This window comes from Typopeltis vanoorti, chromosome 10, assembly GCF_054136105.1.
Source record: "Typopeltis vanoorti isolate ZY-2024b chromosome 10, IOZ_Tvanoo_1.0, whole genome shotgun sequence".
NCBI lineage: Eukaryota > Metazoa > Arthropoda > Arachnida > Uropygi > Thelyphonidae > Typopeltis > Typopeltis vanoorti.
The window spans coordinates 89,500,215-89,524,598 of NC_143558.1; the positions used below are offsets into that span (position 1 = coordinate 89,500,215).

The 24,384-nt window shown below is 35.9% G+C and overlaps 1 protein-coding gene across 1 annotated transcript; it reads right to left on the reverse strand.

The window, feature by feature from the left end:
* Positions 1-244: 244 nt before the first annotated feature.
* On the reverse strand, positions 245-24,324 carry LOC150102577 (tectonic-1-like). The gene is made up of 2 exons (XM_090398938.1): positions 23,529-24,324; positions 245-2,514 (listed from the first exon to the last, which is right to left on the reverse strand). The coding sequence occupies exons 1-2, from the start codon at positions 24,322-24,324 to the stop codon at positions 1,175-1,177; spliced, it is 2,136 nt and encodes a 711-aa protein (XP_090255064.1). The 3' UTR covers positions 245-1,174.
* Positions 24,325-24,384: the final 60 nt, after the last annotated feature.

Here is a 24,384-nt window from a genome sequence, read left to right on the forward strand (position 1 = left end):
AGATTTTTGTTGCCTTTATTTTTTCAGTAGTGAAAAGATTAATGATGTGTAATAAAACACATCATTAATCTTTATTACACAGATTATTATCTGCATAATAAAAATATTACACAGATAATAACATCATTCCTTTTGTATACTTTCTATAAGTACACAAACACACTTTCATGGTCATTTTTTAATGTCATGAAAGGTTTAAATTCATATGAACATCTTAAAAAAATCATAAACAACAGAAAACATCTGATTTAGAATGCAGGTTTTTCTGCATTCTAAATAAACGTTGATATGTTTATTTAGAATCTTATTATGCACTTGGCAAAATAAGGAACATGAATACATTTTCAGCAGACAATAAGTTGTATCACAAGTTGCATTTCAAAGACTTTTAGGAAAGCATAATTATAAAGAGTGGTCTTTGAAAATGGAACATCAGTAAATTTCATTTTTCAAACCAATACTTTACCAAAAACAGAAACAGTATTACATTTAACATCAAACACATAAAGGAAACAGAAAATATTTCACGTCAGTCTTGGTACATTTAAACTTATTGCAATATAGTTTAAGAATTTCAAATTAAAAAGAAATCATGTTAAAAAAAGTGAAAAGTGTAATTATCAATTTGCACTTAAACATTTTATGTACACAAAACAAACAAATCACAACTGATATGCCAGCCTGGTTGGCTGAGTGGTTAGTGTATCCACTCTCCAGTCAAAGGGCTCCAGGTTCGAATCCCACTGTGGGAGTGGATGTTTGTGATTGTGAAAATACTAGTGGTGGTGGTGGGCATTAGATGGCATTGGTGTAGATGATCATGAGGATAGTTTTGCTGTAGTCTTTGGACTCCTTGGAGGTGTCATAATAATAATGATATTGTGGGACGTTGTGCCACTGGTGGCAAAAGACAAAATTAAGTGACTGAAATTTATAATTCAGGTATACAAAGTACTCAGTTAATTGAGGTTCAGAAAATGCAGAGTTCACTGTATTATGATTCTTAGAATTTGTTTCATATGCAGTATAAGGAATGCAAATACTGCATTTGTGCATCTTGAACAATTCCAATTTCTGTAAAATATCAGATTTTACAGAAACATACTGCTTATCATTAATGTATATGCTTGATAGAAAAAAAAAAAACTTTGCACTGTAAAATATATCATCTGGCCTAAAAATTATATAAAAAAATTAAAAATTCTAAAATTATTAGAATTTTATACTTCAATAACATATGTGGATGGGCTGTACTTGATAAAAATGGATAAAAAAAATCATTAGGTAGTTTAGCTTCTATTATTGGAACTTCAGCATATAATGAAACGAATGGTTCAGAAACATCAACAAAAGATACAGAGCTAGCAAGTTCAAGGGTTACAGCATAGTTAAAAGATTCTTCACAGTGATAGCTAGAACAGTAGGGTTTCATCCCCATGGATGGAATATATTTAAAAAGAACTCCAATTATTTTTGACTGAGGATGAGAAAGAACTCCGATGTTTGTATAGAATATTTCAATATGCAAACTAGATATTAAATTGGAGCATACAGATGTTGGTGTAACTGTTTCTGGAAAAAACTTTGAGGGCTTCCCAATATGGAAAATCTCCACCCAATCACCTATGTTATAGATATCTGAGTTACCAAAAGCTCCCATATATTCTGGGACATTACTCCCAAGTAATATTTGAAGAATGTAATCTTGAATGTAATGGCACAGCTTTTCTCCTTTTCTTATAGCAATTTTGAGCAAACATCCAGATCTTATATTTTCCCTGAAATTCACACCCAACCTATCATTATCATTACTTGTACATAAACCATTACTTGATCTTCCCAAAATAGAAAGCTGCTTATCACTTTTCTGATTAATTAATATCTGAGATCTGTAGTTACTTTTATCTACTTTTCCTGCTAGTAAAGGTTGTCCCATGCGATAACCTGGATTCCCAGCTTTTTTGTAAATAACAGCAGTATTGGTGATCCAATGAAACTGTACAGAAAATGACTGGGTGATTGATATAGTGTCATTTATATCTTCAAGCTCAAACTCTGCATTCACAGCAATTATTCCCAAAGTTCCATTATGAATGACATTATAATGAATTTTAGTTAAAACATTGTTACAAACGTTAGCTATCATATTGTACCGTGGATGTGGAATATGACTCTCAACTGTACAGTTTTGTGATATATGATTAATTTTGCATATATAACTACTAGGAAGAGTCACAGAAATGCACACATTTGTATGAGTACAAAGTTCATGAAGGTCTTTATCATGGAAATAACATGATGTATTTTCACATTCACTTAGGTCTGTAATATTATAATAAGGAAGCTTAAGAAAATAAATATCTTTATAATATGCTTGTGCATTCAAGACTGGTTTGTTTTCACAATCCATTTTTAAATTCTTTAATGGTTGCTGACAAGAAAACTTCTGATCTATCATATATGGAATACCTTTTGTAGTTTCACACAAAGCAGTAAACATTTGGTATGGTAGTCCTGAGGAGAAAGAGTAGCCATGATTAAATGCAGCATATAGAAATATAATTTTAACACATTTAATATTAAATTATAAATTTTAATATTAAGTTATAAATTTTTATTCACACATAAGGCAACAACAATTGCAATAAGAAAATGGATTTCTCTTATGGCGTTTTATTTATTTATTTTATTTATTTTTTTGAAGCTTTCACACACAAAATGTTTTTGTAAACCTTATAAGTATATATGAATCATGGGTGGTCTAAGATTTTGTTTATTAATTTAATTTTTTTGTTTTTTTAAATTTTATTTTTTACATAGTCTAGAAACCTGCTCTAGAGACAGGAACATGGAACTTTTTTAAGTCACTTTAGCCACCAATAAGCAGATTAGCATCTCACACCAGGAGATGAAGTTCATCTCCCACCCAAAGACAATCAAACATCCATGCCTATGAGTTTTGAAAGAGGTAAACCGTGAGTAGACATATCGGTACACAATAAATAACGGAAAAAACTCACGTAGAAAGATTATTTATTAGTATAATTTTCGCCTGTGTGTCACTGGCATCTTCAGTACATTAAGCTCAAAATTAAACACTAACTGACAATTTCAAAAAGCGCCACCTAAGTAGCTGGTGTAAGATAACTAAAATATTTTTAAAATATTTTAAAAATATTTTATTATTTTAAAAAATATTTTAAAAATAGAGTATTATTCTTACTTATTGTGTCGGTATTATTCTTACTAACTGTAACAACTTTTCCTTCTTTATTATTTCGAATTCAAATTAAGATTGTTAATTGCTGCCCTTCCTTCAACTCTTTAGTTAAGTATCCTGATATCTTTGTGGCAGTTAAGACGTGCTAAATCTGAAATTATTTTTAGAGTTTTCAGCGCCCTTGTCGTATGTTGTCATCAAAGTGGAGGTAATACTGTTTTATTGTTTTGCTTTTAAAAAGTTATAAATTGTGTAAATCATTCTGATACTTCCTGCGTGTTTTAAATTACTATTTAAATTTTAAAACATGAGTGACGGTAGAAAGCGGCTTAGTGTTAGTGAATATAAGAAGAGGAGGAAAAAAAAAGGAAGCAAAAATTAACGAAGTATCCAAGACAAGAAAACTGGACAGTTTTTTTGGTTCAGTATCTGCTAATAGTAATTGCGATTTGGAAAAAGAACAAGAAGTGGTTGAGGAGACAGGAATTAAATCTGTTTCAAATGACATGCCTACAACAAATCCCAACAATTTGGCAGCATAGGTGATAGTGAGTAATAACTCAGCTGAGTGGATTCTAAATGACGTAACACGAGTGTATATCGCAGTTAACAGGTTTCCACAAAATTTGGAGCTTATCCTGACAAAGTAAGACATGTTTCTAAGAAACTCATCGAGAGGAATCTGATTAATGGCAAAAAAATAATGAGATTTTCTTGTTTACTCTCCTAGTTCTTCTATGTGCCTTGTCACCTTTTTTGGTGGAGGGGAAGCTGATGATAGTCACTTTGTCAGTGGATTTAATGACTGGAAAAATGCAGAAGCACAAGTGAGTCATCACGAAAAAGCAACTAGTCATATGAACTGTCTGATAGCTCTGAAACAAGGAGCAAATCTTGCAGGGAGAATTCACTTACAAATAACTCAGCAACTGGAAGAAGAAATTAAGTACTGGAAGGCAGTGTTAAAATGAGTAGATGCAGTTGTAAAAACACTGGCTAGTAGAGGACTTGTTTTGAGGGGAAAGAATTACATTTTTGGTTCTGTGCATAATGGAAATGTAATGATGTGTCTAGGGTTAATTAGTGAATTTGATCCCTTTCTTGCTGAGCACATTGCCAAAAGTGGGAAAAAAGGAAAAGGTTTCATTTCCTACCTTTCCTTTGCCACATATGAGGAATTTATTAAAATAATGAGCAAGAAAGTAATCAAATTAATTGTGGAAGAACTTAAAATAGCTAAGTACTATACCATAAGTGTTGACTCAACATCAGATTTGTCTCATGTTGATCAGCTGTCCTTCATTGTACGATATGTGAAAGAACATGGAACTCCTGTGGAGCGTTTCTTGAGTTTCATTCCTAACATAAGTCACAAATCTGGAAAGAGGCGGTTTGGACTTCACTAAGCGAGCTTGGAATTGATGTAGCAAATTGCAGAAGGCAGGCATATGATAATGCTAGTAACATGTCAGGCAAGTACACAGGACTGCAAGCAAGAATTCTTAAAATAAATTCATTGGCAGAATTCACACCATCCAGTGGACATTCTCTGTCTGTAATCAGTACTTGAACTGCCGAATCCTGTCGGTACTCTTCTGCATTTTTTGATGTCCTTCAGAAACTGTACATATTTTTTACATCTTCAACACATCGGTGGAGTGTTCTAAGAAAGCACCTGGAAACTTTTGCAAAAGTAATCAAATGTCCTTCGCCTACTTGTTGGTCAGCTCGTGATGATGCCTGTCAGAGTCTTCATGAGGGATGGAAGGAAATAATTTCTACTTTGTCTGAAATTGAAAATGAACCACCCAAAAGAAAGTTACGCAATGTGAAGCAAGTGGGATTCTACGGCAACTTCAGTCACTGGAGGTTGGTATCATGACCTGCCTATGGGGTGATAAACTTCGCGAGAATGAATGCCGCAAGCAAGAAATTACAAAGTGTAAACATTGATATAGGAACTGTGTGTGAACTGTATGAGTCCCTCGAAGAATATTTCAAAGAACTAGAGTTACTCTATGAATCCTATGAAGAACAGGGCAAGAAATATAGTGGAGATGACTTGTATGAGAAAGAGAAAAAGTGGAAGAAAAAGCCCACCAGGTTTTTTGAGGACAGTGCATGCAGATGAAAGTAAAGAAAATGAAGACGAGTACAATCCAGTCAGTCAGTTTCAAAACTGATACTTATGACATAATTTTGCACAGTCTCTCATTCGAAATACCAAAATACGCTACTGGGCAAGTTAAGCACTCAGCTAACCAGGATGGCAGGTTACGTATTATGTAGCTAGGGATTTCATTTAGGGACTCATGAAACTACATAAGTGAAGCTCATCATCATCATCATCATCAAATTCCTGCCATGTACCTTCAAGGAGTGAACAGGATAATGATAGTACTACATGAAAAAAATTAACTCATTACTAACTTCCTATCTACAATTTTCCTCCAAATCAGTCTGTTACTTGTCAAGACTCCAACATTATCACATCTCATATATTTCTATCGTCTAAGGCACTTTGTACCATATCAATCCACCTATATCTTGGTCTTCCTCTGAGTCGTTTAGCTGCCAACCTGGCAGAGAATACTTGTTTTGCTAATCTTTCTTCGCCCATTCTGTTTAAGTGACCATAGAACCTGAGATTAGCTCTGCTAACGCATTCCTGGATGTTGACAATGTCAAGTTCTTTCCTAATATCCTCGTTTTTAATATGATATTGCCATTGATGCCATCTGTTCACACCTATTTTAATTTTTCTCAGGACTCTCATATCTGCGGTCTCTAGTCTTTGGTCAAGTGTTTTACTTCTGACCCAGCTCTCAGATCCATAAGTTAAAACTGGTTTGAACACTGTCTTGTATACAGCTAATTTAGTGTTCCGACTAATTTCTCTCTTATTCCATATGAATTTATTCAATTGACTTCCTACCATGCCAGCTTTGCTTATTCTGTTATCTATTTCTATATTTAATTTACCATCTTCAGTAAAAATCGTGCCTAAGTAGCTGAAATGTTTCACTTGTTCCACAGATTCTCCATTCACAACACAGTTGACATTTTTAATGATTCTGCCTACTTTCATTGTCTTTGTGTTTTTATTGTTTACCTTCATACCATATCTATTACAACAGCTATTCAATTTAGTCAGAGAACCTTGAAGACTTGTACCGGATTTATTTAGAAGTATAACATCATCCGCATAAAGCAAAGAGCTGACATTAACATCTCCAATTTTGATATCATTTTAATACCACTTTCCTTCATAATGTGATCCATATAGATAATGAATAACAGAGGGGATAATGTACATCCTTGTCTCACACCAGATTTAACATTAAATCGTCTTCCCGTACTTCCTTCAATTCTAACTGCTGACTTACAATTCAAATAAAGACAAAGTATTGCTTGATATAATGCCCCATTGACACCATATAACTGTAGCGTAATGAATAGCTTCTCTCTTGGCACCTTGTCATATGCCTTTTCCAAATCGACATAACTTAAATACAGATCTCTGTTATATTCCCATGCTTTCTCGACTATTTGTCGTAGAGTGAAAATCTGATCCTGACAGCCACTATTTGGCCTGAATCCAGCTTGTTCTTCACCAAGCTTTTCTTCCACAATTCTTCTCAACCGTTTATCAGTATACTTGTATAGATCTTGCCAGGAACTCTCAGTAGGGAAATACCACTGTAATTCTCAGATTCAGTTTTATTTCCCTTTTTATATATGGGTACTATGAGAGCTCTACTCCAATCATCGGGAATTCGTCCCTCTGTCCAGGCTTTCTGAACTATGCAGTGCAGCCACTGTAAGACTCTTATACCACCATACTTCAGCATTTCTGGTCGAATATCATCTAGTCCTGCTGCCTTTCCACATTTCAAGCCTTTGATGGCTTTTTCTACTTCAAGTAAGGATATGTATTCCTGACTGCATGCCTGGTCAGTGTTTTTTACCACTGTGTTGTCATCACTGCTCGTTTCATTTAGCAGTTTTTCAAAGTAATTACTCCATACTTCAAGGATATCTTTTTCTCCCATTTTCATGTCACTTTTATCATCTCTAACTCCTTTTACAACACTCTTTCCTCCATTCCTAAGTTTCTTCAACAACCTCCAGAATATTTTGCCACCTTCTTGATATTTATTTTCTATGTTCTTGCCAAAGTCCTCCCATGACTTTTGTTTAGCTTGTTTTATACAGTGTTTAGCGTTCTTGCATCTGTCTCAGTATTCTCTAAGAGCACAAGCTCACTTATTTGCCAGGAACTTTTGATATGCTTTTTTCTTTTCTTTCACTGCCTCTTTAAGTTCCTATGTCCACCAGGGAGTTCTGATTTTTTTATCTTTGCAGACAACTTCACCACATGCCTCTCTAGCTGAATCAATTAGGGCTTTCTTGAAGGCTAGCCACTGAATCTCCAAGGTTTCATTCCTGTTCTCAAACTCTTTCATTTTTTCTTCAATAATCTTTGTGTATTTTAGTCTACAGTTCACATCTGAGAGCTGCTCAACTTTTATTTGCTTTAAAACTTTCTTACATGTTATTTTTTTCAATATGAAATTCAATTTTATCCTGCTCAAGACTAAGTAGTGATCACTTCCAATTTCAAATCCTCTGTACACTCTGGTGTCCTGCACCAGGGAGAAAACATCACTATCAACAATAACATAGTCAATGAGACTTTTCTTATTCCTTGCCTCTTCTCTCTATGTGAATTTGTGCACATTTTTATGTTGGAACATGGTGTTAGTAATAACCAGTCCATGTCCTGAGCAGAAATCCAACAGATATTTGCCATTATTATTAGCTTTGCTCTTTTCTTCAAATTTTCCCAAAATATTTTTGTATGTCTCACAATCATTTCCTACTCTGCTATTTAGATCCCCAACAAGGACCAACTTTTCCTTTTTCGTTGTGTCAGTTGCTTTTACTAAAGCCTCAAAAAATTCCTCCACTTCTACCTTAGTAGAACCTTCTGTGGGACCACCATAGGCACACATAAGTCTCATTGTCCAGTTCCCTATTCTCATATTTGCCCACATTACTCTACTTGAGACTGACTGCCATTCAAGAAGGTTAGCCTCTAATTTTGTGTTGAATACTATGGCTACTCCTTCTTTTCCTTGATTGTCATTTCCTGAATATAACATTTTGTATTTATTGCTCAGAAAGATCTCACCAGTTTTTGTCTTTTTTGTTTCAGTGTCCCCTATTATGTCGATCTGGTACTTATCTAATTCCTCAGCTAGCTCCATTTCTTTGCCATTCAGGCTTCTTATGTTGATAGTACCGATCTTTAACTCTGGTGATGTTGAGTTGGGGTGTGTTTTCAGATTTGTTCCAGTAGCTGACTTTTCGCTGTTCACCCTGGTTCCCTGCCGAAAACAATGGGGGGCTTGTTTAACCAGGCGATGCCCCAGCCAGCATGAAATTTTGTCATGTTGTACCATCATTTTTTTTATTTTGGTTTAACCAATACGAATACAATTTGGTCAGCTAAATCCCAAATTGCCAGCCCATCCTCGTTCGTTCAGTATCCAAGTAGATACCCAACAGGGTGCACCATGAGAAGGTGAGGATGGGACATTAGGTCAGAAGCCCTGGTCGGTTCTCCGCATTCCTTTAAAGGCAATACGGAGGTCTCCTCTCAGTTATACAGCTTTGAACCTTAAGCACCCCATTAGTGAAGCTATGCTACTTATTTAAGTAAGAGCCTTCTTGTTTTAACTGGATCATCTGTAGCTCTATCACTTTTCTTTTTTTTTTTGTTGTGTATTTTCCAAGCTGCATGAATATCTAAATAATTACTTATTTACTAACAAAATGTTTCTTATTACAGAACAATTTTTTGATTTCCATGTAGATAAGTTCATCCCAGATGAGTCTTTGACTCCATGAGGTCTTGGGATGGTAATAATAATAATAAGTTCATTATTATTTTAAGTCTTTTTTTTTTTTCTTCTTTCTTTTCAGGAACACTTAGCTACCCAGACTGGGATGTATTTCACTGGAGCATACACTTAACTTTTGAATGTGTCTAATCAGCAGAACATTATGCAACCATCCAGGGCTGGATTAAGACCCATAGAGACCATAAGCACTTAAAAAGATTTTGGTGCCCAATATATATGTAATTCAAAATATAAACAATAATAAACCATAAAATAAATTTTTATTTTTCAAAATTAAACAAAACTTATAGTAAGATGGAAAATAATGTCATCATCATCATCATCAAATTCTTGCCATGTACCCTCAAGGGGTGTACCGGATATGGATAGCACTACATGAAAAAAATTACATCATTACTAACTTCCTATCTACAATTTTCCTCCAAATCAGTCTTTTACTTGTCAAGACTCCAACATTATCAGATCTTATAGTTCTATTGTCTATGGCACTTTGTACCGTATCAATCCACTTATATCTTGGTCTTCCTCTGGGTCATTTTGCTGCCAATCTGGCAGAGAACACTTGTTTTGCTAATCATTCTTTGCCCATTCTGTTTAAGTGACCATACCACCTGAGATTAGCTCTGCTAACGTATTCCTGGATGTTGACAATGTCAAGTTCTTTCCTAATATCCTCGTTTTTAATATGATGTTGCCATTGATGCCATCTGTTCACGCCTATAATCTTTCTCAGGATGCTCATATCTGCGGTCTCTAGTCTTTGGTCAAGTGTTTTACTTCTGACCCAGCTCTCAGTTCCATAAGTTAAAACTGGTTTGAACACTGTCTTGTGTACAACTAATTTAGTGTTCCGACTTATTTCTCTCTTATTCCATATGAATTTATTCAATTGACTTACTACCATACCAGCTTTGCTGATTCTGTTGTCTATTTCTATATTTAATTTACCATCTTCACTAAAAATCGTGCCAAAGTAGCTGAAATGTTTCACTTGTTCCACAGGTTCTCCATTCACAACACAGTTGACATTTTCAATGATTCTGCAAACAAAAAAAAAATAAAAAGACAAAGACAATTGTCTTTGTCTTTTTATTGCTGACCTTCATACCATATCTATTACAACAGTTATTCAATTTAGTCAGAGAATCTTGCAGACTTGTAGCAGATTTATTTAGAAGTATAACATTATCCGCATAAAGCAAAGAGTTGACATTAACATCTCCAATTTTGATATCATGTTTAACACCACTTTCCTTCATAATGTGATCCATATATCATGTTTTATATTTTATATTTTATATATTATATCTTACATTTTATATCATGTTTAACACCACTTTCCTTCATAATGTGATCCATATAGATAATGAATAACAGAGAGGATAATGTACATCCTTGTCTCACACCACATTTAACATTAAACCATCTTCCTGTACTTCCTTCAATTCTAACTGCTGATTTACAACTCAAATAAAGACTAAGTATTGCTTGATATAATGCCCCATTGACACCATATAACTGCAGTGTATCGAATAGCTTCTCGCTTGGCACTTTGTCATATGCCTTTTCCAAATCGACAAAACTTAAATAGAGATCTTGTTATATTCCCATGCTTTCTCGACTATTTGTCGTAAAGTGAAGATCTGATCCTGACAGCCTCTATTTCGCCTGAATCCAGCTTGTTCTTCACCAAGTTTTCCTTCCACAATTCTTCTCAACCATCCAGGCTTTCTGAACTATGCAGTGCAGCCACTGTAAGACTCTTATACCACCATACTTCAGCATTTCTGGTCGAATATCATCTACTCCTGCTGCCTTTCCACATTTCAAGATTTTGATGCCTTTTTCTACTTCAAGTATGGATATGTGTTCCTGACTGCATGCTTGATCAGTGTTTTTTACCACTGTGCTGTCATCATTGCTCATTTCATTTAGCAGTTTTTCAACGTAATTACTCCATACTTCAAGGATTTCTTTTTCTCCCATTTTCATGTCACCTTTATCATCTCTAACTCCTTTTACAGCACTCTTTCCTCAATTCCTAAGCTTCTTCAACAACCTACAAATTATTTTGCCACCTTCTTGATATTTATTTTCTATATTCTTGCCAAAGTCCTCCCATGACTTTTGTTTAGCTAGTTTTACACAGTGTTTAGCATTCTTGCATTTGTCTCTATATTCTCTAAGAGCACAAGCTGACTTATTTGGCAGGAACTTTTGATGTGCTTTCTTCTTTTCCTTCACTGCCTCTTTAACTTCCTGTGTCCACCATGGAGTTCTGATTTTTTTACCCTTGCAGACAACCTCACCACATGCCTCTCTGGCAGAATCAATCAACATTTTCTTCAGAGTTTGCCACTGAATCTCCAAGGTTTGATTCCTGTTCTGAAACTCTTTCATTTTTTCTTTAATAATCTTTGTGTATTTTAGTCTACAGTTCACATCTGAGAGTTGCTCAACTATTATTCGCGTTAAAACTTTCTTACATGTAATTCTTTTCAATATGAAATTCAATTTTATCCTGCTCAAGACTAAATAGTGATCACTTCCAATTTCAAATCCTCTGTACACTCTGGTGTCTTGCACCAGTGAGAAAACATCACTATCAACAATAACATAGTCAATGAGACTTTTCTTATTCCTAGCCTCTTCTCTCCATGTGAATTTGTGCACATTTTTATGTTGGAACATGGTGTTAGTAATAACCAGTCCATGTCCTGAGCATAAATCCAACAGACATTTGCCATTATTATTAGCTTTGCTCTTTTCTCCAAGTTTTCCCAAAATATTTTTGTATGTCTCACAATCATTTCCTGCTCTGCTATTTAGATACCCAACAAGGACCAACTTTTCCTTTTTCATTGTGTCAGTTGCTTTTACTAAAGCCTCAAAAAATTCCTCCACTTCTACCTTAGTAGAACCTTCTGTGGGACCATAGGCACAAATAAGTCTCATTGTCCAGTTCCCCATTCTCATATTTGCCCACATTACTCTACTCGAGACTGACTGCCATTCAAGAAGATTAGCCTCGTATTTTGTGTTGAATACTATGGCTACTCCTTCTTTTCCTTGATTGTCATTGCCTGAATATAACATTTTGTATTTATTGCTCAGAAAGATATCACCAGTTTTTGTCTTTTTTGTTTCAGTCACCCCTATTATGTCGATCTGGTACTTATCTAATTCCTCAGCTAGCTCCATTTCTTTGCCATTCAGGCTTCTTATGTTGATAGTACCGATCTTTAACTCTGGTGATGTTGAGTTGGGGTTTCTTTTCAGATTTGTTCCAGTAGCTGACTTTTTGCTGTTCACCCTAGTTCCCTGGCAAAAACAACAGGGGCCTTGTTTAACCAGGCGACGCCCCAGCTTGCATGAAATTTTGTCAATTCGTACCATCATTTTTTTATTTTGGTTTAACCAATAAGAATACAATTTGGCCGGCTAAATTCCAAATTGCCAGCCCATCCTCGTCCATTCAATATCCAAATAGATACCCATCAGGGTACACCAAGAGAAGGTGAGGACATTAGGTCAGAAGCCCTGGTCAGTTCTCTGCATTCCTTTAAAGGCTATGTGGAGGTCTCCTCTCAGTTATACAGCTTTGACCCTTAAGCACATGTTTATTTTTGTATACTTCAACTTTATTTAGATTTGAAAAGTTTTCTCCTACTTTTTTTAATTGCAAAGTCTTTGATCAGATCCTCAAAATTAATCAAATTAATCTTACGTAACACATCTGCTTCTATACTTAGTAGAGATAAGGCATTCAACCTGCCTTGTTGCATAGTTGTGCTGATGGGATTTTTAATATACTTCAACTGAGAAAATGAACGCTCAGCTGAGCAATTTGTGACAATTAATGTTAAAAGTATACGAAAGGCAATGTCTACATTTGGAAAGGCACACTCAATATTATCTTCTACAATTATTTTATAAAGTTTAGCATGACTGAATCTTGTTTTTACATTTTTTGTTGCACTGAACTTATGGTGCACATATGAGTAAAACTGCTGAAGCTCAGCTGAGAAATTCGTGTTCAAGTCCTCTGGGTAAGCATCAATCAGCTTTTGACAACACTAAGAATACCTTTCAATTTCAATAGATGATGAAGTCACTGAAGTAGCATTATGTCGCACATCACTTAGAAAAGAAAATCTCTCTGATATTTCTTTGTGTATCTCTCCTCTTCTTCTCATCTCAGTTTCAAGTTTGTCAACAATTGTGTAAAAGGTGGTGATAGGAAATTTATCTCTGGCATTCAGATATACTTCTGGAGCATCTCTGTCACTGGATACCTTCTTTCTGATATGTTTGCGAGTTTGAGCTGCCTTGTAATCAACATCTGGTAGCACCTCCTTTGTAGCTGCTTCGTATCTTTCAAATTCATTTCGTGAAGTGCACAATTGGTCAGCTAATGAACCATACAGATCTGCACATGTTTTTAAGTTGACATCCTCATTCTGTAGAACTTGGCTTACTCTATGAAAATTTTGCAAAATCTCATCCCAAAAATTCAACATAAAAATGAATTCTAGCTCTTGCATCTTATTTGAAATATTATCTGCTTCTCTTCTAGTGTCTCCCTTTTGTGACTGGTCTTCGACTATACAGTCTAATGCGTCTAAAATTTGAAGGAAAGATTTCAAAATTGCTGCTGTTGCCATAGCATGTGCCTCCCATCTGGTATCAGAAAGGGATTTTAAGACATTTTCATTTCCAATACAACCTTTAAGAATTGTCCACCGGCTGGTTGAGACTGAAAAAAAAGGTATAGAGCAACCGCACTGTAGAGAAGAAATTAACCGCCTCTTGACAGCAGTCAACAGCACTTCAGCCTATCGAATTTAGTGAATGAGCTGCACTGGGCACATATATAGCAATCTTGTTTGTTTCTAAAATTTTTTGCTGCATCCCCTTATAACTCTCAGACATGTTAGCAGCGTTGTCATAAGACTGACCCCTACATTTTGAAAAGTTTAGCCGACAAACTTTACGTAAGCACTGCAACACCAGATTTGCCATTTCCTCACCAGTATGGCTTTTCATTTCCAGAAAGGTTAAAAAGCATTCAATAGGCTGTCCATCTTTTAAGTACCTAAGTACAAGACTTAACTGGTCGATATGTGACAGATCTGGTGTTGAATCAACTGACAAACTAAAATAACCAGATATTTTACTTCAACAACAATAAGCATGTGGACCTTTTGAGCCATCAGTTGAATGAGTTCCTCACAAGTAGCTTTGGACAGATAAGAAGGATTTCCTTTGTCACAATTTCCATATTTCGCAATGTGACCTGCTAAAAATGCATCAAACTGACTTATGAGCTCAAGCAGCCCTAAAAAGTTCCCATTTTGCAATGATCCAAATCTTTTTTCTGTTCCTCGAAAAGCCAAGCCATGTTTAGCTAACGTATGAATAACAACTATGACCCGCCTCAGGACATGTACCCAGTAATCACACTCTTCCTGAATTTGTTTTTCCAACTGTTGTCCCAACTCTACACCTTGTCTGCAAGTATGTTAGCATAGAGTCTTGGTGAATAGTGCTTTTTTCATGTTGATCAATTACAATAGTATTTCGCCAATCACTGAACGTTTCTCTTATAACAAAATGTGAGAAATTTCTAGGAGCAAACAGTTTACAAACAAAACAAGAAACTGATCCCATTGATGGTGAATACAATAACCACTCTCTCTTGTATTCCTCACATTGGCTTTGGTCCCAACAAAAAGTTTCTGCGAACAGTATCTTACTGGTTTGCCACTATTGAAATGTCGGTAAGACTTGTCAAATGGCCCGTTGTGGTGTTGACAGTCACAATTACGTCATTAGCAGAGAAATCAAGCAACAACCCTGGATCTTTTGCTATATTTACTTCATCTTTTGCAGACTGAATCATTTCACCACCATCACCATGGCCCACTAAACTTTCATTTTCAGCAATTATTTCAACCTCAGAATGTTTTATAAAGCAACTTGCATCAACATTTGCAGTAGAGATATCAAGAGAATTTACAGACAAAGTGAGGTCAGTAGTGAGACATGTGCTAGATGAACATGCTTGTGACACCTTGATGATTCCAACATCATCATATTTTGATTTTGAAGTGATCAAAGTGGTATTTGTGTCCACTTCTGATGACGGAGATTGGCTCTGATCAGGAATTGGTATATAACGTTGTGAAACTTGTGTGAAGAAATTAGTCAGCTTTGCAGTCTTGGAATCTAATTCCAAAATCTCCTCCTGTTTCTTTTTTGACAGTTTTCGCTTTTGTGCACCACTTAACTGAACACGTTTCATCTTGGTTCTTGGGATCTGTTAAATACAGAAATAAAAAGATTATTTTGTTGAATATTAGGTGGCAATCAACACAGTTACACATATCACAGGCAAAATCATACGAACAATTTAATTTTCGGCTTACAGCTGAATCTTGTGCTTTCGTGCTTTAATTAACTCTTATTTTACCGGAGTTGCACTTCTGCAACAGCTAGGCCTTTTACCAGAGGCGCGTTTCTGAGACAACCACGTCATTTGTTTTATATCTGCTTCTAGAGAAGTTTATAAGACATAATTTATTAAAACAAGACCTAAAACAGAGGAAAATAAAAAATAAAATGGTCATGTTAATTATAAAAAATTACCTCGTTTGATGGTAGTGCCAGAAAGTGTCGTGAGTGATAATACGGTGTAAACGAACAGTCATGCACGTGGTTAGAGTTTTATTAGGCCTTCCACACGTCATTATTTATTGAAACAAAGTAGGTAACAGTAAGAAAAGATAAAAACAATGAAAAACTAATTAAAAGTTAATTTAAATTAAATTCGTCATCTAACTAAAGCAGAAGTTCTGTGGTGTCCCCCTTTCCATGATGCCCTAAGCATATGCTTTTTTTGCTTAATGGTTAATCCAGCCCTGCAACCATCCATATTACCTTATTATAATGAATTTAAAAAGAATTCCATATATGTTTGGCCAAAGTGCAGTATAACTGAAGGTTTCTGAAACACAATGGTATAGAAGGAGCATAGAATTTAATTCTGGTTAGTGTTAAAGTTTAACATTAACAACAACAAAGCCCTTTGGTTAGAAACAGCTGAGTTCAACTCCTATCTATAATGCAAGGAACCTTAACCATGATTTTTCAATAAAGGTGAGCCAGCTTGTTTCATACAGAGGTGGAGGGTTCCTCCACCTGGAAACTCAGGTTTTCGTCCTTCAAAACAGGCAAACTGGTCCCACAAACACACCTATCTATACTTACTCTTGGAGAGAAGCAGAGGAATGGCAAGCCAGCAGCATTAAATTGCCTATAGCCTCTAATTAGGAGACTCAACCCATATGATGGACAGATGAGAACTGGGTGGATGATTAGGATTTAAGGTGGTAGCAGTTGTCTGCCATACTCTCTCTCTTTCTCTCTAGAGAAGCATGGTTCACTGATAACTTCAGCTCAATATCAGTGGATGCCTGAAGGATGGATGCTGGCTACTCACCTGTCTTTGAAAAAACAAGTTAGTTAATGTCACTCCATCTGGGTAATAAAAGAATAAAAGGAGTTTTTCCGCTTTTATTTCTGTTCATCATTACTAACATGATATATATCAATTACTAGCAAGCAGAGTAAACCTTGAAGTTCTTAAAGTTGCAGAATAAATTCTCTTCGTTTTTAACCCTATACTCCCTTCTTTCAAATAAACATATGAGGAACTCTTAGAAGCTTAGAACATGAACCCATGACACACCAAACCATGACAAATTTAACTGACTTCACATAACATGAAAAATAATAGCTTCCCTTCAAACTGATCTCTTCATTACAGCTTTTGCCTTTGATTTTTGAACAGAATTTTGTTCTCTTTGAATAAACGACATCAAAGTCGTGGTAGAAATATTGCTTTTGCTCTGATTCAAGACATGACAGAGAAAAATCAATACTAAAACTTCACAAGAAATGAAATTATATTCTTGTTTTAATTCTATATCAAAGCAAAAGCAAACAAAGTTTGCAAGTTTGTATCTTTTGTATCTTAGATACAGAAGATACAAACATTAACACAGGACACTAAGGCAAATAAAGTCAACAGCCTCTGTATACAAATGGTCTACTTGTAAACAGAGGCTGTTGACTTTATTGCCTTACTGTCCCATAATGCAAAACATTATGAGATGGTACTAATGTTTAATCAATGCAGAAGTTAAGTCTTTCTAGGTCTAGCTCTTACCGATGAGACCTTAATAAAAGTCAAAATGAGTCTTCGCAGTGATCTTTACCATAATGCATAGCAACATGCATGTCTAAAAGGAAGTATGTTTTGTATTATGGGATATTAAGGCAACTGATGTGAAAGTCATCAGCCTTTATATATGCCCAATGAGCAATGCTGCCAAAAATGCTGCCCTAGTTGGAGGAAATGCCAACTAGACCTCTAGGTGGTAGACGTCTTTCATCAATCAGTGAAATACCACCACCTTGCTTATTAGAGACCACAAGTGACTGCAGCCATGTTGGGTTGCTAGATCAAACATTGGTATGTCATTGAGAGTGACACCTTCAATGACATACCAATCACACTGTAGGGGACGAGGACCCTTCCCCATTTGAGGGTAGAGCAGTAAAACAGTTACGCAGGCCAGCTACTGGATGATACATGAGACCAAACTAATTAGTAACATATCTGGAGGCCTCCCGATCAGCCAGTGTCAAATCCTGCAGCCACGTATTTTCACATTTCATGACTGGAGGGAGACCAAATACTGTGGCTGCAGGGAGAACTGTCGAGGCTACATATGGATAGGAAACCACAATCCCTCTGTGTGGGTGGTATGTTTGCGAATCTGCCACCTCTCACTGCATGCTCCACATTCTTTATGTCTTCCTCACAAAATATAATGAAATACAACTCAAAGAAATGCAATCTTGCTGCAGATCTCAAAAATTCTCCCACAAAATAGTTTTTTTAAAAAAAAAAAAACCCACCCACAATAAACATCAAAAATCTAATCAAACAACCCACCAATATTAATTCTTTCCAAAAAAAAAATTCCACATCCACTTGACCAGCATCCGTGGTCTAAACAGCAATATAAATGACGTGCACCACCACCTACAGTCATCTAAACCAGATGTATACTATTCCTATCAGAACCCCAAATGACAACCTCAAACAGCCACCGTCCACCCCTGAACTGCCCAAACTACACATTGCACAGCTCTTTCTGCCATAAGAACAGCACTTGTGCATTCATCAGAACTTATATACAATGGCAAAGACTGCACATCCTTGAATCCTCACTGTTTGATCTGCTTTGGCTCAAAATTTTCCTACCAAATCAACCTTCCCTTTTCAATTGCTCTCTAAACTCCGTCAACCACTGTGACCTCTTCAGCTATCTCTCTCTAAAGCTCGGAGTACCTCCGCAACTTCTATTCCTCCTTCCCATGATCCAACTACTGCCTCAGTTCTTCTGATCCAAACACCTGCTCAGACCGAATAACAGAAATCATCCTGATAGGAATGAAGGCTTTCATCTCTTATTCAACTCCAAATTCTCTGCCACCATCCAATCCTTGGTTCTCAAAAAAGTGTGCCAGTGCTGTAAAAGAAAAAAAACCTCTGCTTACCATGAATAAGTCAAAACCAAAATTCCAGCTGCCCATTCTGAAGCTCGCACCCATTGTAAAAGAATCATCACCAAGTTAGACTGAAAGGGCCAAATGCCGCAAACTTGCCTTGGGCACAAATGGAGTCACTCCTTTTGGTCCCTTGCCGAGGTTGCAACTTCTGCCCACCCATTTAAATAACAGGTACCGTGAACACCCAAACCTTTCCATGCATCTCAGATATAAGGTGTATCCAGAAAGTAAGGTCCATTCAAAACTTGCTGCCAAATAAGATATGGGTGAGGGGTCACGCATGTGTGACAGCACAGAGTGACTCATTAGCTAGTTGTTGACCATTTTACTTTCGTTCCATTATCATTTGTCTTCTATGAATAATTTTTAATGAGTGCAGCGATAAAAATCGCTGCCAGCTGTGATGATCGTGGTGTGATATGGATTTTGTTGGCAGAAAACAATAGTACTGCACTGCATAAATTCAACAATGACTATGTAAGGTTTACAGGCTGTAAAAATAGTCATAATTTATAATTATGAATCTTTTTTACAATTGTTTCTCTATGTTAGTATTTTATTAGTTTTGTTTTCATAACGGGGTGCTTAAGGGTCAAAGCTGTATAACTGAGAGGAGACCTCCACATAGCCTTTAAAGGAATGCAGAGAACCGACCAGGGCTTCTGACCTAATGTCCAATCCTCACCTTCTCGTGGTGCGCCCTGTTGGGTATCTACTTGGATACTGAATGGACGAGGATGGGCTGGCAATTTGGGATTTAGCCAACCAAATTGTATTCTTATTGGTTAAGCCAAAATAAAAAATAATGGTACAACATGATAAAATTTCATGCCGGCTGGGGCGTCGCCCAGTTAAACAAGGCCCCCGTTATTTTCGCCAGGGAACCAGGGCAAACAGCGAAAAGTCAGCTACTGGAACAAATCTGAAAACAAACCCCAACTCAACATCACCAGAGTTAAAGATCGGTACTATCAACGTAAGAAGCCTGAATGGCAAAGAAATGGAGCTAGCTGAGGAATTAGATAAGTACCAGATCGACATAATAGGGGTGATTGAAACAAAAAAGACCAAACTGGTTAGATCTTTCTGAGCAATAAATACAAAATGTTATATTCAGGCAATGACAATCAAGGAAAAGAAGGAGTAGCCATAGTATTCAACACAAAATACGAGGCTAATCTTCTTGAATGGCAGCCAGTCTCAAGTAGAGCAAATATGAGAATGGGGAACTGGACAATGAGACTTATTTATGCCTATGGTCCCACAGAAGGTTCTACTAAGATAGAAGTGCAGGAATTTTTTGAGGCTTTAGTAAAAGCAACTGACACAATGAAAAAGGAAAAGTTGGGGATCTAAATAGCAGAGTAGGAAATGATTGTGAGACATACAAAAATATTTTGGGAAAATTTGGAGAAAAGAGCAAAGCTAATAATAATGGCAAATATCTGTTGGATTTCTGCTCAGGACATGGACTAGTTATTACTAACACCATGTTCCAAGATAAAAATGTGCACAAATTTACATGGAGAGAAGAGGCTAGGAATAAGAAAAGTCTCATTGACTATATTATTGTTGATAGTGATGTTTTCTCCCTGGTGCAGGACACCAGAGTGTACAGAGGATTTGAAATTGGAAGTGATCACTATTTAGTCTTGAGCAGGATAAAATTGAATTTCATATTGAAAAAAATAACATGTAAGAAAGTTTTAAAGCGAATAAAAGTTGAGCAGCTCTCAGATGTGAACTGTAGACTAAAATACAGAAAGAGTATTGAAAAGAAAATGAAAGTTTGAGAACAGGAATCAAACCTTGGAGATTCAGTGGCAAACTCTGAAGAAAACATTGATTGATTCTGCCAGAGAAGCATGTGATGAGGTTGTCTGTAAGGATAAAAAAATCAGAACTCCCTGGTGGACACAGGAACTTAAAGAGGCAGTGAAGGAAAAAAAAAAGCATATCAAAAGTTCCTGTCAAATAAGTCAGCTTGTGCTCTTAGAGAATATAGAGACAAATGCAAGAATGCTAAACACTGTGTAAAACTAGCTAAACAAAAGTCATGGGAGGACTTTGGCAAGAATATAGAAAATAAATATCAAGAAGGTGGCAAAATATTCTGGAGGGTGTTGAAGAAGCTTAAGAATGGAGGAAAGAGTGCTGTAAGAGGAATTAGAGATGATAAAGGTAACATGAAAACGGAAGAATAAGATATCCTTGAAGTATGGAGTAATTACTTTGAAAAACTGCTAAATGAAACAAGCAGTGATGACAGCACAGTGGTAAAAAAACACTGACCACGCATGCAGTCAGGAATACATATCCATACGTGAAGTAGAAAAAGCCATCAAAGGCTTGAAATGTGGAAAGGCAGCAGGAGTAGATGATATTCGACCAGAAATGCTGAAGTATGGTGGTAAAAGAGTCTTACAGTGGCTGCACTGCATAGTTCAGAAATGCAAGAATGCTAAACACTGTGTAAAACTAGCTAAACAAAAGTCATGGGAGGACTTTGGCAAGAATATAGAAAATAAATATCAAGAAGGTGGCAAAATATTCTGGAGGGTGTTGAAGAAGCTTAAGAATGGAGGAAAGAGTGCTGTAAGAGGAATTAGAGATGATAAAGGTAACATGAAAACGGAAGAATAAGATATCCTTGAAGTATGGAGTAATTACTTTGAAAAACTGCTAAATGAAACAAGCAGTGATGACAGCACAGTGGTAAAAAAACACTGACCACGCATGCAGTCAGGAATACATATCCATACGTGAAGTAGAAAAAGCCATCAAAGGCTTGAAATGTGGAAAGGCAGCAGGAGTAGATGATATTCGACCAGAAATGCTGAAGTATGGTGGTAAAAGAGTCTTACAGTGGCTGCACTGCATAGTTCAGAAAGCCTGGACAGAGGGACGAATTCCCGATGATTGGAGTAGAGCTCTCATAGTACCCATATATAAAAAGGGAAATAAAACTGAATGTGAGAATTACAGAGGTATTTCCCTACTGAGCGTTCCTGGCAAGATCTATACAATATACTGAGAAACGGTTGAGAAGAATTGTGGAAGAAAAGCTTGGTGAAGAACAAGCTGGATTCAGGCCAAATAGAGGCTGTCAGGATCAGATCTTCACTTTACGACAAATAGCAGAGAAAGCATGGGAATATAACAAAGATCTGTATTTAAGTTTTGTCGATTTGGAAAAGGCATATGACAAGGTGCCAAGAGAGAAGCTATTCGATACACTGCAGTTATATGGTGTCAATGGGGCATTATATCAAGCAATGCTTGATATAATGCCCCATTGACACCATATAACTGAAGTGCACATGTTCACCCACTGAGGAGACTGATGGGTGACCTTACATAGCCGTTGTGGAATTTCTGCAGCACTATTGTTTTCCGCCAACAAAATCCATATCACACCATGAACATCAGAGCTGGCAAGATTTTTATCACTGCACTCATTATAAATTATTCATAGAAGACAATAAACGATAATGGAACGAAAGTAAAATGCAACTGGAATTTTGGGACTTGCAACTGGAATTGCAAGTTTAAAAAAAAAAAAAATGGAAGATGCAGGATATAAAACTAGCTATGAGGTGCATCCAGAAGGTAAGTCCGTTCACAATTTACTGTCAAATAAGATATGGGAGAAGGGTTGCTCTTGCATGGCAGCATAGGGTGATTCATTAGCAAGCTATTTACCATTTTACTTTCATTCCTTTATCATTTGTTGTCTTCTACGAATATTTTATAATGAATGCAGTGATAAAAAATCCTGCCAGTTGCGAGGTTTGTGGTGTGATACGGATTTTGTTGGTAGAAAAGCCTAACATAATGAGTGACAGTAAAGTTAGGCAATGGTGTTGTTTGTTTAAAGAAGGGGTGCAACAGTGTTCACAATGAAGAATGCAAAGAAACAGTTTTTCTCTGGTAATGAATTTATGATTTGTGCATCATAATAAAAGTGCCTGAGGTAAGAGCTGAATGGAACAATATAAGCTAATATTCTCTCTTGGTATGTATGTTTTGTGGAATGAAAAACTGTAGTTTTTAAGAAGAAAAACAACAAACAAATATAATACAATACAGTACAGTAGGCTGATGCTTTATGACTGCTCATTTGATACTCTCTCCACCTCCCACCAAGCTTTTACAACTAGTATAAATTTTCTGTTTTGACTGTTTGAAATGCCAAGCCACAGAAGCAAAGCAATCAGGATGTGTATCCTTCAAATGGCTGAGTTACTATAACATATATAGTATATAATTATAATATATATATATATATATATATACCAAATTTCAAAAATGTCTCAAGTGGTAATAACCACTAAAAGATAAAATGAGAAACTTATTGTAATAGCAATCAATTGTAAATATGGTGGCCATAATGTTTTAATAAAAACAGTTATTTTCTAGTGCCTTCACAGGCACTAGAAAATAACTGTTCTACATAATAACTTGATTCTAGGCATTTTAATTAACAGACTCAACCAGAAGTGCCAAAAACCTAAGTCATATGATGTGGCATGCTGTAATTTTAATGCCTATCGGCATTCTAGGGGAAAAACATGCATAAATTATTCATTGAAGAAATCAGAGTTACAAAATTAAAAATAACAGATGACATAATTTATTGGCGTCATTTTGATTTGTTATACCATCCATCTGAAATTAACAGATATACCAAAAAATTTTTTTTGACAGAATAAAAAGCAATTTAGTACTGTATTACTTACCCCAGTGGCTTATATGCTTCTTATCACTACTGTTGATTATGTAGATAGGATCTCCGGCATGCAACCATGTTTTTAATGGCAGGTGAATTGTTTCATTCTCTTTGTTCCAGAGGTACTGGTTCTCTGAATCTAGCTTTGTAAATTCTTCTGAAGTCTTAATTATTTCCTTCTCATGGAAATGTAGCCTTTCTTTGAAATTATCATGAACAATACAAAATAAACCATCTGTTACAACCATTTCGTAGTTTGTATTATTTTTATAAATGATATTTTTCTGAAAGCAGTATGGACTATAAAGCTGAACAGTTGTTTGAATGCATTCTGAAAAAGCAAGTCTGTCGGTTTCTGTACAATCATTATCACAACAACAGTTTACATCACAAATTTCAGAATACCAATTACAAAGGCAAATGAAATCTAATACATCGGTAGGACTAATACTGCCATCATCAGGTAGTAAAGTTCCATTACTTCCTGGTAACAAAGTGGGCATGTGTGTTATATTTAAAACATCATTTTCATCAGTACTGTTTTGCAATAATTCTGTTATATTTTCTTCCAATTCCAGTAGTATTATTTCTGTCAAAACTGGCTCAATTTCTGGAAGATATGAAGCATTAAGTTCTGCTCCTTTCATTTCATTCATTGTGCTAGTTGTATCACTTGCAAAAACATTAGTAAAATTAGATAGCTCTTCTTTAAATATATTTTTTCTTCCTAAATCAGCATCTTGCAAAGAGCAGTGCATCAACAGATGAAAGATAAATAAATATGTTACACAAGATAAGCTTCTCATATTGATCAATCTGAATGAGTTCGAACTTTGATTACTAATGTTTGAAAAAAGTACTCATGA

Bases quoted from the DNA above. Each gene is read 5' to 3' on its own strand.
- LOC150102577 (XM_090398938.1), bottom strand. From the start codon at position 24,324: ATGAGAAGCTTATCTTGTGTAACATATTTATTTATCTTTCATCTGTTG. The intron at 2,515-23,528 runs GTAAGTAATACA...CTTTCTCCTCAG, and splicing joins GAAGCATATAAGCCACTGGG to GACTACCATACCAAATGTTT.